The sequence below is a fragment of the Phalaenopsis equestris genome, unplaced genomic scaffold (genome assembly GCF_001263595.1).
Source record: "Phalaenopsis equestris unplaced genomic scaffold, ASM126359v1 Scaffold000107, whole genome shotgun sequence".
NCBI lineage: Eukaryota > Viridiplantae > Streptophyta > Magnoliopsida > Asparagales > Orchidaceae > Phalaenopsis > Phalaenopsis equestris.
The window spans coordinates 5,835,372-5,854,219 of NW_018164549.1; the positions used below are offsets into that span (position 1 = coordinate 5,835,372).

At 37.2% G+C, this 18,848-nt stretch overlaps 1 protein-coding gene across 3 annotated transcripts in view; it reads right to left on the reverse strand.

The window, feature by feature from the left end:
* Window positions 1-4,819: 4,819 nt before the first annotated feature.
* The window catches only part of LOC110020669 (NAD-dependent malic enzyme 62 kDa isoform, mitochondrial), a 150,022-nt gene continuing 135,993 nt past the window's right edge, over window positions 4,820-18,848 (reverse strand). The window contains exons 13-20 of one of the 3 annotated variants that reach the window (XM_020718849.1): window positions 13,306-13,378; window positions 13,108-13,194; window positions 6,850-6,904; window positions 6,702-6,773; window positions 6,029-6,091; window positions 5,764-5,878; window positions 5,377-5,497; window positions 4,820-5,209 (exon numbers count right to left, since the gene is read on the reverse strand). In XM_020718849.1, coding sequence (XP_020574508.1) covers window positions 5,426-5,497; window positions 5,764-5,878; window positions 6,029-6,091; window positions 6,702-6,773; window positions 6,850-6,904; window positions 13,108-13,194; window positions 13,306-13,378 — 537 coding nt within the window. In that variant the 3' untranslated portion in view covers window positions 4,820-5,209; window positions 5,377-5,425. Of the gene's footprint in view, window positions 5,214-5,376; window positions 5,498-5,763; window positions 5,879-6,028; window positions 6,092-6,701; window positions 6,774-6,849; window positions 6,905-13,107; window positions 13,195-13,305; window positions 13,379-18,848 lie in introns of those variants that run through there. The other 2 variants (XM_020718847.1, XM_020718850.1) reach the window with 2 other exon arrangements.

Sequence of the window (18,848 nt, forward strand, 5' to 3'; positions counted from 1 at the left end):
GATCGATATCTAGGACTCCATTAGAGCCCTATATTACTTGAGATACGTATATACTTGCGTTGATAAATGTGACTTTACAATTATTGAATATTTATTACGTCCATATTTATCTTGTATTTTTAAGCATATATAAAGTCGCGGTCAGTTCTCTAGAAGCAGGAGCACAAGCGCTGAAGTGGGAGCCTAAGCGCCTAGTTTGGGAGGACTTCTACCTTCTCGGTTTGGGAACACTCAGTGGGAGCTTAAGCGCCCACAGCCAGGCTCCTTGGCATTGGGTAGATTGACTGCGTGGAAGCCAACCATCCTGCTTCTGATAAGTGCTACAATCAGACTCCACAACTAACAATTTCCCACTTGGAGAATGATAGCACCTAGTCTAGTCCTCTGTACCTGCACCTCCAGATGAATTGCCTTCATAGTCACATACCTTGGTGTGGCTCACCCCCGATCTCAACCTTCATGAAATCCAATTGAAGCTAAGCACAACTTCATTTTCTCAACAGTGACCATCTTCGTCAACATATCCGCAGGATTTTCAGTTGTATGTGTCTTTTCCAGAAAAAAAAAAACAACTCATCTTCTAGAAGAGACCGAATGAAATGATACCTGAGCTGGATGCGTTTTGTCCTGAAATGAAAAGCATCGTTCTTACCAAGATGAATCACACTCATATTGTCACTGTAAAGTTTTCCAATCCCCTGCACCTTGCCCAATTCCATCATGAAACTCTGTAGCCAAATCATATCCTTGCTAACATTAGTAATAACAATATATTCAGCCTCCGTAGTAGAAAGAGCAACAATCTTCTGCAACCTAGAAATCTAACTCACCGTTGTGCTCCCCAATGTGAAGATATACCCCCATATGTACTTCTCATAGTGTCCACATCTTCTGCTAGATCTGAATCTACGAATCCCTGTAGACTGATCCCAGTATTTCCATAACAAAGTGCCCTGTTGACTGTTTATCTCAAATACCTGAGAATCCAATTTACAGCTTCCCAATGATGTTTGCCTGAATTACCCATGTACATGCTAACTACTCCTACAACATATGCAATATCTAGTCTGGTAAAAAACATTGCATACATCAAACTTCCAACTACTGAAACATAGTTCTTTCCATCTATGCTTACTCTGCTTCGGAGTTAGGCAATAGCTCCTTAAATAGTTTAAAGTAACTACTTAGGGGAGTACTAATTGGTTTTCTCTCACTCATGTTGAACCTCTGTAGGATCTTTGCAGCATACTCTGCTTGAGACAACTTCACTATTTTTACACTCCTATCCCTGCTGATTCTCATCCTGAGGATCTTCCTGGTTCGATCTACATCCTTTATCTCAAACTCACTTGATAACTGATTCTTCAAGTCCTTGATTTTCTCCATATTTGCCCTTGCAACCAGCTTGTCATCTACGCACAACAGAAACAAGATATAACAGTTACCAAAGTGTTTGATGACGCAATAGTGGTCAGCCTGACACTTAATGTACCTGTTTTCTGACATAAACCTGTCAAACCTCCTATACCACTATCTTGGGACATGCTTTAAGCCATAGAGACTCTTTTTTCAATCTGCATGCCAAACCTTATTTAGCTGGAACATTGTAACCTTGTGGCTGCACCATGTATAGCTCGTCATCCAGATCTCCATGTAAGAAAGATGTTTTTACATCCACAACTCTAGATGTAGATTTTCCACTTTTACCAGACTTAGCATAACCTTGACAATCATCATCTTCACCACTGGGGAGAAAATCTCTGTATAATCCACTCATTCCTTCTGCTAGAAACCCTTCACAAGAAGTCTTACCTTGTAGCACTTACTACCATTTGATTTCTATTTCAGCCTGTAGACCCACTTGTTATGCAGTTCTCTTTTGCCATTTGGTAGTACCGTCAAATCCCAAATCTGATTTGACTCTAAAGATTGCATTTCTTCATCCATGTCGAGCTCCCACTCCCTTGAATCCTCAACATGAGTGGCCTCCTCAAAGCACTCTGGTTCACCACTATCAGTTAGTAATAAAGTGTAAAGAAAGACAATACCTTTGTATGAGTTGTTTCACTATGCTAGATCTCTTGATTTTTGTAGTAGGTGTCTGAAAAACTTCCAATGCTCCTTCTGGTTGAGCACTTTTTCTTTCTCCATCCTTCTGATCACCAATATCATTTATCTCCACATATCTGGATTCTTCAGAAATAACTGGTGGACTGTCTTGAGTTCTAACTGTCCTTGTACATCTCTATCTCGTTGAAAGTGACATCCAGGCTCTTGATGAATTTCTGATTTTGATAATCCCAGAACGTGTACCAAAACTCATATGAGCCATATCCAATGAAGGTGCACTTCACGAATTTTATCAAGCTTGCTTCTAAAACTTGCATCAACATGCACATATGCAAAACACCAAAAATTCATACCTTATTGCCACTCCAAGCTTCTTTAGGTAAGCCTTCCTCCAAAGATACTGACGGATTACACTTAATCAAATAAACTGTAGTTTTAACTGCTTCAACTCAAAAATGTTTCGACAAGCCTAAATGCAACCTCATGCTCCCAACACGCTCTATGATTGTTTTGTTCATGCACTCAATCACACCATTCTGCTGCGGTCTCCTTGGGACAGTGAACTCATGCTTGACCCCCTCTGTAGCACAGAAATTCCTGAACTTCTGATCACGATACTCACCCAAATTATTTGATTGAAGCACTTCAGTTTCAAGGCTGTCTCATTTGCTATTATAACCTCCATTTCTTAAAAACTTTTTAATGCATTATATTTCTCCTTCAAGATATAAACTCGTACCTTTTCTCATGCAATCATCAATGAATGTGACAAAATAATGAGAACCTCCAATGGACTGAATTGATGTAGGATCTCATACATTAGTATGCACTAACTTCAATTTCTTTGACATTACCGCTGACCTACTTTTGGAAAAAGAAACTTTCATCAGCTTGTCATTAATACAGTCTTCATAGAAATCCATATCAATTGATTTCAAACTCTGAAGCTTATTCATTGAAAGTAGGGACTTTATACCTTTCTCGCTCATAAGGCCAAGCCTACGGTGCCACAGACCTGCATTCACTATGGTTCCAGCCACATCAATGAAATCAACCATTTCATTGATCAGATAAAGGGTGCATTCAATGTTACCCTGAGCCATCACTAATGCCCCTTGGTCACCTTCCAAGTATCACCTGTGAAAGTTATAACGAGCCCTAACTTTACCAACTGACTTACAGAGATAAGATTTCTCTTCAAACTTGGAACATGTCTGACATCAGTAAGCTTCCAAACTATTTCATTAGCCAAATTAATATCAACATCACCCTTTCCTATTATACTGCAGAGCTTATTATCTCCTAAATAAACATTCCCTAGATCACTTTGAGTGTAGTTTTTGAATACAATTTTATTGGGGCAAGCATGAAAAGAGCACTTGAATCCACTATCCAAGATTGAGTGCTGACTAGGAATAACACCAAAGAGTCATTTTGGATTTCATTTGTGAAAACAATAGTAGAAAAACTACTATCATGTCCTTCACCACCAGCTTTCATTGGAGCTTTGCAGTCCTTCTTGAAATGCCCCTTCTTATCGCAGTTCCAACATTCTCCTCTGCTTGACTTGGGTTTTCCTTTCTCGGATCTGCCTCTAACTGTATTCCTACCCAGATTCCTCCCGCTGTTATCAACATTCAACGCAGAACCTTAAGATTCACCATTCACTGCTTTTCTGCAAACTTCTTCATTCAACATCAGCCGAATATGTCATCAAAGTTCAACTTTGAAGTCTCTGAATAATTACTCACCGCCATTACCAAACCATCATAACTTTCAGGCCAAGAAGATAGTTTCACCAGTGCTTTGACCTCATCATCAAACTTGATCCCTACATAACACAACTAACTTGTCACAATGTCAAAGTTATTGAGATGCTCTGCCATTGAACTAGCTTTCACCTTCTTTATGTTAAAAAAATTCTTTATCAGAAAAACCTAATTAGAAACAGAATGTTTTTCATACATCTTGGCTAATGCCGCCTTGAGATCAAGTGTAATTCTGATTCACAATGTTGAACGCAACAAATGAGGAAAATGTTTAACCTATTCAAACCCAGTGCCATTCGATCCAACACTTTCTACTCCTCAATAGGCATAGACTCCGACTTCTTTGTGATTCCTTGTAGTGGCAAGTACAAATTATTTCGATACAACAAATCCTCCACCTGTATCTTACATAAAGCGAAGTTCGTCCCATTCAAATTCTTAATATTGAACCTTATGTCATTGGTCATTGCTCCCACTCGAATCGAACCCCCACTCTGATATCAGTTTTGTTGGGAATCCTCTAAATGATTCTCATGAAATAACATAAATAATAGTTCTCATGAAAACTGCTATGGGCGCCCAGTGCTCTGAAAGCAGGCGCCCCATCGCTACACTCACTTTGGGCGCAAAACTTCCACCTTCTCGGTTTGGTAATGCTCAATGGGCGCTTAACGCCCATAGCTTGGCGACTTGACACCGAGTGCACTAATTGCGTGGAAGCCAACCAACCTGCTGTTCATGGGTGCTACAATCAGAGTCCGCAACTAACATATATTCGTTTTGCATTTTCTCTAAGTGTAAAGCACTCATCCACCTAAGCATTCTCATCTCAACAACACAATTTAGCTTTATGCTTCTCTTTTATAAGCAAAATACTACAGAACATGCACTAAGGAAGAACGTTGAGCTCTTGAGAAAAACAGGACGAACGATAAAAGCGCAAAATCAAAGTTTCAGTCAAGCAAACCAATATTATACACAGAAGCCACGCAAAATAATTCCATCACACAAGCACATAAGCACAAGTTTGGCAAAGTTCACAAACTCTGCATACATTTTCATTTACATTTTATACACAGAAGCCAATATTAGAGTTTCAGTCAAGCAAACCAATATTAAACACAGAAGCCACGCAAAACTGAAGTTTCAGTCAAGCAAACCAATATTATACACAGAAGCCACGCAAAATAAATTCCATCACACAAGCACATACTCAAGCACAGTTTTGGCAAACTTCACAAACTCTGCAGACATTTTCCTTCACATTTTATAGAGGGCGAAATCCTAATTATCCAAAATAACATTATTGGAACTCACTTTAGAGATGGAGACAGTGTGCTCGGTGAACCCCTTGTAACAAGAACATGGAGCTGCCTAAGAAAGAAATGAAATTATCCTAGGTTAATTAAATACAAGCAAGTACTTAATAAATTTAATATATAGTCAGACTAAATCTTACCGCTGATGACACATAAATACATGCGGTGTCATCCATCATAACAAAATGAAACAGAAAAATATGAAAACTACATTTTACCTCAGAATGAATTTGCTTGATTGGATATTTACACTGAAATATCATATTTTCAGTCCATGTAAACCAAGGTTGCATAGTCTGGTTCCCACATGTGGCTCTTCACATATGCCAAAGTCTCCGCCTTAAATTTCATGAAACATAATGTGAAATTTCTAAGTTGTACTTAGTCTTCACGCAAAAAATGGAAGATTTACATACATACCACCCAATTCTTATAAATTTACATATTTAACACCTAAACTTCAATTCTTACATACATAACACTTTACCTTTGCATGAAAAGATACATTTCATATTTTAAAAGTTAAAATGGTAGTATTTTTCAAATGATAGAAAAGATTTAGGTGGTATAAACGTAAAGAGTACAATTTTGATGTTAGAGACAACCTTATCAAGTCTCCTGAGCTCCATAGGATCCATATCTTCGCGTCCTTCTGCTAGATCCTCCGCCACAGCTTCCCTGATTACTGCAGCAGCAACTTCTCGTGTTATGTCACGTATCCTGCATTAAAAAGTTCAGAGTTTACATGACTACTTTAAACTTGTTCTCCTTCATGAATTTTTATGCTCTTGGAAGGAAGAGCATAAGAAATGCTAATTTATAAATTTGGCAAACTGAGATATGAAAAGTTGTGAAAGCTGCACAATAAACCTGGAAATTGGGGGATATATTATTCCGTCGAGAACGTCCTCTTCTTTCATATATGCAGCAAGGCTGGTTTAAGCATGGCAGAACCAATATATGAGAAAAAAAAAAAAAAAAAAAAAAAAAAAATTGAAGGGGGCCGTTGGGATGATTTTTGGTTTTTGCTTTTTATTTTTTTATTTTTGTTTTGTTTTGTTTTGTTTTGCTTATGTTTTTATTAAAAATAAAATATGTTTGGTAAGCTAAAACATGATTAGTTGTTTTCATAAACATTCAAAATAATTTTAGGTATGTTTAGTGTTTTTATAACTAAGGTAGTTTGTTTTTGAAAGTAAAAAAAATAAAAATTTAGGAAAAAAAAAACACTAAGGGACAGTTTGGGATCAATTTTATTTTTTGTTTTTTATTTTTATTTTATTCTGTTTCTGTTTTTATTTAAAACAAAATTTATTTGGTATGACATAACATGTTTAGTTATTTTTAAACATACTCAAAATAACTTTTCGATGCCTTTTATATTTCTAAAAACAAACTAATTTGTTTTTAAAAATAAAAAATAAAAACAAAAAAAAATATAGTGAATAAATATGTTTTTAAAATAAAAGCAAAAAAAATAAAAAATAAAAATAAAAGTGATCCCAAACAAGCCCGAAGTGAGGCAAGAGTTGAAAATGATCACCATACAGCTGCTGCTTGAAGCATGCCATCTGAGATGACACGTGCACCAGATAAAAGTGTACCAAGCCCTATGCTGTATTGATGAAAATGATTAGAAGTACAACAAGAACGCCTTGTTCTATTATTAATAAAGAGGTGAAACAACATACCCAGGGAAGAGGTACATAGCATTTGCCTGGTTGCAATGCCCAAACTTACCATTTCCTGTATCAGTGATCGGGCAGTGGATGTGAGTTTCGGTCTTTATGGTAAAAGCAATTTTCTTTGCTACGTGATGGAAGTACACTCCGTAAGATAGTGGAAGTGGTACTTCAGAACAAGATGAAACAAAACCTACTATATTTGACTAGATCTTGATAATTTTTTAGAAAAATTAATTTTAAAATTTTAGTGGGTTATATATAGAATTAGTGACGCATGTAAAAAATATCAAATGCGTGTGTTGGTTGAATACATATTCTTCAATAGCTTCACAAATCACTAAGATTTATAAAATTTTCAAGGGTGGGCCTCTTTTACTAGAGTGAGTACTGATTTCTAGAGTAATTTCTATTATTATTCAAGTTTTAATTTATTTAGTCACTTGTTAGTGCAGATGATTAAAATTATGTCAAGTGTGATGAATGTTGGATTCTCCTTTAATAGTATGAATTTGATAGTGGTTAAAATTTTTTTGTTCGCTCACTTTCTTCTCAAAATTCAGACATTGCTCACTATTGAATTATTACTTGCGAAGAAAGAAGTATGTCCTTTTTGAATTGAGAGTGACAGATTTTTATGCTAGTGGAAAAAATTTGATAACTTTAACCCATCAGTATTGATTTTGCATGTTTTCACTGTGTTCTTATCTCAGGCTGCATTATTAACCCTTAAATCCTAACCGTCCTACAGCACATCTCCTACCTAATCAATAGGCGCATTTTCTGCAATTTGTAGTGCATGTAGAAACATTATAAGTCTATTTTTAATCATGATATCTACATGGTAAATTTCATGCTGATACCTACGTAGTAACTTTCAAACATGTACTTGTGATAAAAAACCTTTCCCTTCTAATGTTTCTAGATTGATATAAGTGCACCTGATGCAGGAAGTCACAACAAAATTGTAGAAAAATAACAATTTAGGAGAGAGAAGAGAGAAAAATAAAAGAAAGATACATAAGGAATTTGATACGATCCGTCGTCAATATCAAAATACTTTTTCACAGAAATTAGGGAAAAATAAATATTTTCTTCAATAATCCAAATATCTCATACAAATACAAAAGATAAGCACCTACAATTCGAGAGGTAGGCGATCTCTCACAATTCCTATAATTCGAGAGGTAGGAAAACCCTCCCAAACCCTAGACCTAAGACTCACAACCCAATCTCATGCCTATCCCTAGCCCTAGATAGAACAAGCCTATTTACACCCAATAACAACGATAAGAAAAGACTAAATTGCCCTTAGGCGTACAAAAGACAAATTTTCCCTTAGTCTAGGCGTCCTCGTAACAATACTCCCCCCTTCAAAAGACACCTTGTACTCAAGGTGGGAAAAAATGAGAGTGATCCTCCTCCTCCATAGCTGTCTGTATTTCTTAATTCTCTGCTTCCTTGTCCTGCACTATGAGAACTTGTACTCTTCGATCATTATAACGGTATCCTAGGGTAGACTTTTCCCTCAAACTGAAAACATAACTGCTTCACTCACTTCTCCTGAATCTCTGTTTCTGCTGTAAGACGCTTGAGTGTTGCTCTCGGTCATGGTCCATTATTCATGCTCGTGCAGTTTCCCTCTGGAGTTCCACTATTTGAACTGTTAGCATCGTCATGTTGCAGCAGTTCTGTACGATGCTTCATTTGTGTTGCTCCGGTTGGCTTTCTTCATCTAGTTCTTGTTTTCCACCATCTGGGCTAGCTCCAACATCTCTCTCAATCCTCGCGGTCTTAGTAGTCAAAGTGCTGCTTGTATGTTGAGCTTTAAGCCCTTCATGAAATTCCCCTCCAGTCCCGCTTCAGAAATCCTCCACAGTTATCCTGACAATAATTCAGATCTCTCCCTATATTCCATGACCGTCCCCTCCTGAGTGAAGACATAGAATTGCTCGTGTAAGTCTCCTTCTCGAATGGCTCGAAAACGTTCCAACAAACAATCTTTCAATTCATCCCACGAACGAATCGGGTATCTAGCCTCCCTCCACTGAAACCAGGCTAAGACTTTCCGCTCCAAACACAATCCTCCCGCCATGAGTTTCTCCTTCCCATCTAACTAATTTATCGAGAAGTAACGCTCCGCTCGATACACCCAACCATGTGCGTCTTCCCTCTCAAAGATTGACATCTTCAAATTCCTGACTCTATACATCTCCACCCTAACCTCCTCTTCCTCTGGTATATCTAAGGTGGAAATCTCTCCTTCGGTGGCAAGCATACCCAACTCCAGATTCCCTCCTTCCTCCATCGTGCTCGTTCGTGCCCCTTACACCATCCTTCGTCCAATTTTCGGCCCATCCCCCTCCATCGGAAGTCTCCATTCCCCCTCCTCTCGGAGTCCTAAGGAGAAGCTCTTGTTAGTAGATGATGACTTCCTCGTCTTCTCGCTCGATCTCCTTCCCTTTTGACCCGGCTAAGAATTCCCTGATCAACCCTTGGTTAGGGTTTGCAACTGAAGCGATCTCCATGGCCTTGGATTGTATCTCTATGAGTTTTTTTTATCATCTCCCACATTCCTATGCTCTCAAATCCTTCAATGGAAGAAAACATGTTCTCCATGGTGGTGAATCTCTCTTCCATTTTCGATCTGATTTGACTCATCTCTTCCTCTAACCTCCTCTCCAATTCATCTACTTGGCTGCCATTCCTCACTACCGTTTTCAAAACTTAAATGTCACGATGTTGTAGCTGGTTTAAATCGGGACCGTAAAAATCGATTCAAATCTCTAGACTGCACAAGAAGCTTAACTCGTCGGTCTTCATAGCAGCGCCTTCCTAGCAAGCTCTTATCGTAATTGTAATGCTGTTGTCGCCCTCTTGTACGCTGTCAGATTAGGATAAGAAGGCACTTATTGTGTGCTGCGATCTTGTCGGCTTTTCCTGCGCCCCACGATCCCGTTGATTTTCCCCGCAAACACTACTTACGACTGCCTTCCCGAGGATGGAGCGGGAGGAAGAGATCGAGGACGTTTAGGGTCTCTGCAAGCCACAATTCCAGATCGTTTGCCAAGCATGCGTCTGTACATGTGCAAAAGGAGGCCAAAGATGGAGCTTCAGGTCTCTGTTCGTTGCGATCCTTCGTCGCAATCCTTTGCGTCGACTCTTTCACTGCCCACTCTAACCCTCTGCAATCCCGTCGTCTCTTTCCCAGCAAGCTGTGAGTGAAACAATATGCAGAGCTTCGTTACGTAGAAGTTTTGGATCTCGATAAGCAGCGATCCTTCGCGTTGAAGCCTTCTCAGTGCACCGTGATCCTGCGGTGGCCTCCCTGCTAGCAATTGTATCGTAGGATTCAGGCACAAAGGCTATTTCTCATGCCGGCTGCGTCTCTCACAAAATAGCGCTCTGATACCAATTTGATATAATCAGGTCACAAAATAGTGCTCTGATACCAATTTGACAATTTGATATAATCCGATCACAAAATAGTGCTCGGATACCAATTTGATATAATCCGACGTCAAAATCAAAACATTTTTCACAGAAATTAAGGCAAACACAAATTTTTTTTTCAACAAACGAAACACCTCACACAATTACAAAAGATAAGCACTTCCAATTCAAGAGGTTGGCGAACTCTCTCAAACCCTAGACCTAATACTCACAACTCAATCTCATGCCAACCCCTAACCCTAGACATAACAAACCTATTTATACCCAACAACAACAATAATAAAAAACTAAATTGTCCTTGGACATATAAAAGACAAATTTGCCCTTAGTCTAGGCGCCCGGCGCCCACACCCACGTAACTGAATCCTTACCTTAATAATGTTGATTCCTCAAAACATTGTGCCGTCAAATACGCAAAAAATATAAAGAGGATGCAAATCCTCAAACAATAAAACCACAGTTTAAAAACATTTTTTTTAATTCTACTGAATCACATGCTATTCAATTGTAATAGATCTAACTCAAAAACTCAAAACCGCCCTTGAACAAAAAAGAAAAAAAAACATATCAAAGTAGCACAAATGAATATGAGAAATGACATTTTAACCACTAATAATTAGTTTAAAAAAAACTAAGACAAACATAACATAAAGCATGCCATGACATTAACTTCTATTTAAAAATAGTATGACATCCATGATCAGGCATCTTATCTAGCATCAATGTCGTAGAGTTGAAAATAATTTCACTCCAAGATTGAATTGTTGAAGAAAGAAGAAATGGGGAGCACTTGAGCGGGCAAAATTAATTAGTGTAAAATCCATTGAAAGAAATCCATTCCAAGAAACAAAAGATGAATGAAAAAATAAACTTATCATGAGAGATGAAAGAGAAATACTACTCCATCTGTAATAGTACCGACAAAAGGTTCACTTAATAGAGCCTCTTGAACAATATCAATTAGTGCTGGGATAAAATCTTTGAAAGTCAAGAGGTCTTCATGTACGCCAACACATGGAAAAAGCACCAACAATAAGAACATCCTCTTATTATTTTTTCTTTATTATAAATTAAAGTTATATAGAGAAGGTAACCGCATAATTATGCCATTTTCAATCTGTGCTATTAGAGAATAAAAACTGCAATAACAAGATTTTTCTAGGCTTCAGGTAGAAAGGCTCCATCACGATTATTGTACGGAGATAAAGTTATGGTAAAGGATTGCGACACGTTGAGGAAGAGAGAGGCATTCAGGGCAGTCTAATATTGATTATTTAAAAGACATTTTTTTGATTTGTTCAGGGCAGTCTAAGGGGCCCGCTAGAAAAGATTTCGCTGGAATAACTAGCGAAGCATTCAGCCAGTGGGTGTCTTCCCTGCATATCAAGGCATGGCCTCGAGCGCTCACAAGTCACAATATATGTTTTGCACCAGCCACCATGTTTAAGAGGTCATAGCCTAAAGATATAATGCAACAAAAATTAAATTCATTAATGGAGTTACTACATTTCAATATATTATAAACAATTTTTTGATATTAAAAAAATAAAGATAAAAGATTAATTAACTTTTTAATCTGAGTGCATAATATGCCAATTTGCTTCATTTTGATGTTTTATTATGTTTACCTTTACATGTTTGTGTTAATTAGATAGTTATAATACGAATCATATAATTATGAATTACGAATATGGGAAGTTATTTCAATTTTTTATTTAACTAATTGTTATCATATTTTATATTCTTAAAGTCATAAAATTTATAAGGCCTAGGGCCTATGCCTTGGTATTGATCCTCAACTTTATGATATGGGAAACATCTCACCTTATGCATTCTTCTTTTAAAAGCACCGATTATGAAAAATAATCAGCATAAGGAAATAATTGGGTAGACTAAGTTAAGATGATTTTTTTATATAACATCATAACCAAGAGCTGAGGGCAATTCCAAAGAATTAGAAATACAAAGACAATACGATAACCAAGTACACAACATCCAATAAATCAAGGAAGCTACCAAAAAAAAACTCCTTTTGGATTGTCTTGCTCAAAGCCTTGTGAATATAGGTGAGGGACCATAAATTCTTGCATTGAATCATAGGGCTGCTAAGAATCATAGAGATTCTGATTCATAAACTGAAGAGAGTTGAGGTATTGCAGAACACAAAACCACATACACAAGCTAAACGCCTTCAAGTAAACAATCAAAAAGAAAGTTGAACTCAAGCGAATTATTGATACAAATATGTAGCCCAAGGCCAGAGGAAAAAAATATAAATCTGTGCAGAAAAGGAAGTGGCGGGAATAAAAGTTTAACAAAAAGATGCATTGAGATGACATTTGGATGGACAACAAAGCGAAGAAAAAAAAAAAAAAAAGGAAAAATACCAGAAAGTATAAAGAAGATCAAAATGGAAAGCAAAGAAAAAACGGGAAGCTAAAGATAAACTGGCCAAAAAATTTTGTAAGTACTTTACAAATATGCAAAAGTAAATTAGGAAAATAAAATGGTAAATAAAACAGCCAACCCCACATAACTTTGATTATACTGCTGCTAATTATGATGAGTGTTTTATTGCAGTTCAATACTTGCATAGATGAAATATACCTTTCTACTGAAATAGAAATCTTTAGTATTAATGGGAAGGACAAAATAAATGGATGTCTGAACTTTTAAATTTAGCAGCATACAGTGCCAACATTTCCTTCGTGAAGAAAAATACTTTAAACAATAAATGGGAAGTAAATAAAATATGATATCCTTCCAAACTCAACAAAATATGATTAACAGGCTCCAGAATTTTAAAGGGCATACCAAGATCCACAGCCTTGAAAGGGCTCCCACTGGCAAAGAGAATTTGTTCTCCCAAAATTGAAAAGGCGTCTTCAGGCGTGCATTCAGCTACCGAAAGGGTATCCAAAAAAACATAATTCAGAAGAATTATATAGAAGTTTAAATATAACAAAAAGATAGAATTCAGCAGTCTTAAATACAATGAAATGCAGAACCAACCATTTTTTGTGGGATTTGACATGGGGAAAATAGCAGGCCTAACAGAAGTTGAGTCTTTGAGGGCTTCTAAAACCTAATTTCAAGCAAAAAATTATGTTTCAAATATCAATTCTAAAGTACCATATCTACTAGAGCTCTCGACCAAGCAATCAAGAAAAAATTATGATGCATGAGTAATAAATTACTACGCAAATTATTAGAAAAAACTCAACCGTGTAAATGGATATGGTCTTCCAAAACTTAAGATAACTCCTCACATAGGAAACTTACAATTTGATTGGAAAACTTTATTAATGCTGTTATCCAAAACAACTTTAAGTAACATTGTGGAAAACCCTAGCTAGCTTTTGACATTCTTCTAAACCTTGGATATTGAGATGACAACAATCTTTCATGTAGGAGTTTGGTTTTTTGTATCATAGATGTGTTATCCTCGTGTATCTGCAAGATTCTTACCAATAAAAAATCATTGTTCATGCTTTCCAATGAACAACTCTAAGGAAAGCCCTTTGCCTTCATTAATTGGCAATGAAGTCGTGGTACATGTGAGAAGTCGCCATAGTAATTTAGCTTGGAAGGCTAAGTTTTTGAGCTCAAAAGAACAAATAACAAGGCCTCCCTCCTGCCAGGGTTGGCAGATAGACCACTAAATTACCACATGGATTTTTGTGCTTTCACATTTGGACCAAAGGATGTCACGTTGCAGGACTTCAAACAGATCGATCGTATAGAAATAATATTCAAAGCTTCTCCCCAATTTGACATCATTTTTATTTTCTATTTTTATTTTTGTTTTAACTTTTGTTTTTGAAAAAATATTTGATTAATATAATTTTTACATGTTTTATTTTTGATTTTTTTAAAAGATAATCTCATTTTTTTTAAACACTCAAAACAACTAAAGGATAATTTTGAGTTTTTTTTTTAAAAACAACTATCACAACCACACATACTTTAATTTAAATCAAAATATAAACAAAACAGAATTAAAAAAAAAGAAAGAAAAAAAAGTGATCCCAACCCGATAGTGTTTCATTTCTGTTTTCCTATTTTCTTTCTTATTCAGTCAACACAATCGTTACTTCCAATCTAAGGAGGCCTTTGCGATAACCTTTTATTTTGATTTTTTGATTTTTTGATTTTTTGATTTTTTGATTTTTTATTTTTTTTTTGTTGTAACGAAAAAGACTTCTTTTTCCTCACTAATTGAAATCATATGTTACATATCTATAAACACTCCTCTCTCTAAGGATTAGGAATACACTTAATATAGAAAAAAAATTGAAATTAAATCACCTTTAATTAGATTAACTAATATACAAGCTACCTAATATACAAGTTTTATATTTAGTATTTTTCATAACACTCCCCCCTCAAGTTGGAGCATTGATATTAATTATGCCCAACTTGTTATAAATAAAAGTGACCCTTGCTCCATTAAGGGCCTTTGTGAAAGTTGGAGGATAGATATTAATTATGCCCAGCTTGTTATAAATATAAGCGACCCTTGCTCCATTAAGGGCCTTTGTGAAGATATCCTTTAGTTGTTCCTCAATCTTTACACGCGCTATAGAAATCAAATTTTGTTGAATCTTTTCACGAATAAAATAACAATCTATCTCAATGTGCTTTGTTCGGTTATGAAAGAAGCAATATGAATTGCAGCTTGGTTATCACACCACAACTTTGTTGGAGTAGTCATTAAAAAACTCATTTTGTCCAGAAATTGGAAAACCCATGTCAATTCACTCGAAGCTTGTGCAATCGCTTGATACTCAAATTCGACACTAGATTGCGACACTACATATTGTTTCTTACTCTTCAATGGGACCAAATTACCACTCACAAAAACACAATATTCGATAATATACCTTCGATCAATCTTGAAACTTGCCCAATCTACATCAATAAAGCATTCAATATTTCAATGCCCATGATTTTGATATAGAATCCCTTTTCTAGGAGCTCTTTTGAGTTAACATAGTATATATTTCAGAGCTGACCAATTATGGACTGCAGGGAAGGACATGAATTGACTTATAGTGCTAACTGAATATGAAATGTCAGGAAGGGTCATGGTGAGGTAGTTTAATTTCTCCACTAACTTCTTATATTATTTAGGATCATTAAAAAGCTCTCCAAGTTCTACATGGTTTGGCCCCTAATTTCCCTATCTCTATTAACAAATCCAAACCATACTTCCTTTGAAATAAAAGATACCCTTCTTGCTCCTTGATACCTTAATCCCCAACAAACCTAAATCTTTTGATATCGGAGTGAACCCAAAAACCAACAGAAAAACAAAATATTATTACTAAAAAACCAATTAGGCGGTTACAACTCACACACTGAAAGGGAAATACAATGGCAGAAACAAATAAACACAGCTAAAGTGTATCCCAAATGTAGAGGAGGTCAACGAGGTGGGCTGGAATGGGTATGTTGGAGTTTTGGAAAGTGAAAGAGTCAATAAAGTTTCTAGAGGGGGGATGAGTTGCGGTGAGGTTAGTTGGGGACTGGAAAAACAATAAGGCGGCATGGGGGATGGGTTTGGGTGGTTAGAAGAACGAGGACAACACGGTAAAAAGTTGGGACAACATCTAGGTAATGGCAGAGGGTGGTTGAAAAGGTTGAGGGTGACTGGAAATGGCAAGGGGGAGGGCTAGAATGTAGGTAGAAAATGACCGTGGTAGGGGTGGCTTGAATGGCTGCGACAGTAAGGGAGGTGAATTCTGAAAAGTCACAATGGAGGCGACTTCAGAATGACAATGACGACTGTTTGGAGGCAGCTGCAACAAGGGAGGGCTATCGGGAGCAAGGTGAGGATGATGTGGAAAGGGATAAGAAAGACAATCACCACCTTGTGAAAGGGATACAGTCGGAGCACCACCTAAACCCTCAAATATATCACTCGAAAAGAGAAAACGAATGCTGGCAGCTGTCCTAAACAAACTCATGCAAAAAAAACTCTAATATAAACCTTAATACAACACATATATAGTAAATAACTAGAAATGAATGAAATACAATGAGAAAACTTATTAAAAATTAGAGAGGAATCGAAAACGGGCTGCTTGGTTCGACAATGTAGTTCGCATTAATCGATGCATGTGCTCGGTTCGGGCTCCTGTAGCGGTAATATTATTGTTAGGATCGCAGAACCAGAGCTTTTGGGTAGCTCCCATGATAGTCACCCGAGGTTGGGGGAGCTTCAACCTCATCTGTCAAAACTTTTGTCTTTTCATAGTAGTCAGGTCAACCCTGTTAAAGGTTGCGACAATTTTGTAAGCTCTCGGTAAGTCAATCATGTAGGCATTGCCATTCGAAAACACATTCTGATAGAATAAATATTCATTCACCTTTAGCACAACTTAAGCTGAAGCTGTATAACAATGTAAGCTTTCATGAGTCAAATCATGAGCAAGTAAATCTATAATATGCTTCTTCCACTACTCTCACTCGCAACTGGATGCATATGATAAAGAAATCTGTTAGAAGGAATCAACTCTGGGACGAAATCTAAGATAGGTTGGACTACACTGAAGTATAAACACTGAGGAGAGGCTTCATTTTCTTCTCTGGTAGGATCTAGATCCCATTGTAAGAGTTTTTTTTTTCCCACCAAGCTCCTTAGACAATTTCCAAAGCTGTAGTTCATTTCTCTCATCCGACCATCTGTTGATGGGTATACTGCTAAACTAAATCTAATATCCGAATAACTCCATATAATATTCCAGAAGTGGCACAAAAGAGCCGCATCTCTAACATTCTAAACCTCCCTCAGTAAGAGAAACTCAGGAAGGAATCTAGATATCTGAAAAGTTAGAATTTCTCTTATATGGGGTTGATATGCATCTGGTGTTGATTCCTCGAACTCAAGAGTGTCTTGAACAACCACTGTAAATTTGGTTGGAGTCTCTTTTATTGGCTCAGCGGAAACTCTGTGGCTTTTTCCCTCTTTAGTTACAAGTCGGTAGTAATCATTTGTGTCCTCACATTCTTCGATGTCTATTGATTTTGCAATAGGTCATTGCCTGTTCATTCAACAACGCCCTGATCATTGAAAGGGAAACCAAAAATTATTAATGCAAAGCCAATTAGGCGATTACAACTCACACGCTAAAAGTGAAATACAACAACAGAAACAAATAAAAACAACTAAATTGCATCCCAAGGGTGGTAAAGGTTGGTGAGGTGGGCTGAAATGGGTAGGTTGGGGTGTTAGAAGCTGACGAATTCTGCAGGTAAGGTTCTAAAAGGGGGATGAGCGGCGATAAGGCCTGTCTGGGGATGGAAAACAACAAGGCAGTGTGGGGATGGGTTTGGGAGGCAGGAACAGTGAGGAAAGCATGGAGAATGGTTGGGACAACAAGTAGGTAGCGGTGGAGGTGGTTGGAAAAGCTGAGGGTGACCGAAAATAACAAGGGAGATGGTTAGACAATAGGTAGGTAGCAACAGAGAGTGGTAGGGGTAGTTGGAATGGCTGCAACAGTAAGGGGCACAAATTATGAAAGGTGGCAGCGGAGGTAGCTGCAGAAAAAACAACGTTGACTGCTGTTCGAGGGCGACCGAGAGCTAGGTAAGGAGGATGTGAAAGGGAATTGGGAAGATAATCAACATCTCGAGAGAGGGATATAGCAGAAGCACCACACAAACCCTTGAATACAACCCTCAGAAGGATAAAACAAATGCAAGCAGCTATCCTAAACAAACCCATGCCAAATAAACTCCAATCTAAACCCTAATATAACACAAATATAAGAAAGGGATGGAAAAAAATAAAGGCAACTTGCAAAAAATTGGAAAGGAATCGAAAACGAGCAGCTCAGTTTGGCAATTTGTTGTTCACGTTAACCGATGCACGCATTCGGTTTAGCTCCTGTAGAGTTACTGTAGCTGGGATCGCAGAAACGAGGCTCTCAAATAGCTCCTTCTTTATCTTGTACTGAACTGATTATGAAGAAATGATTTCAATGATAGCATCCCATGCATATCGCTTGCAGTAATAATTATGTCATCAACATAAATCACCGAAAGAAAAATTCCTGAAGCAAATTCGCTCATAGAATACAGTGTGATCATTTACTTTTTTGTTTCACAAATCTTTTTACAGTTTGGCAAAATTTTCTAAACCATGCTCGAGAGCTTCACTTCAATCCATATAGGGGCTTCCAAAGATGAAATACTTTCCCAGACTCCCCCTGAGCAACAAACCCAGTAGGTTGCTCCATGTCTACATTTTAACAGATCACGAAGCAAAAAAAATATTCTACACATCCAGTTGATGTAGGACCCGATTATTTATTGCAACCAAGGATAGGAGTAGGTGAAGTAAACTTTACTTAGCTACCCTAGAAAATGTGTCCTAGTCGTCGATCTCATAAGTTTGAGCATAGCCCGCAACCACCAACCGAGCTTTGACACGAGTTATAGATCCATCAGAATGAAACTTACTGCAAAGTCCCATTTACAACCAACAACCTTCTTTCCAAAAGGTAATTCAACTAGTTCCCATGTTCCATTTTTAGTTAAGACATTTACCT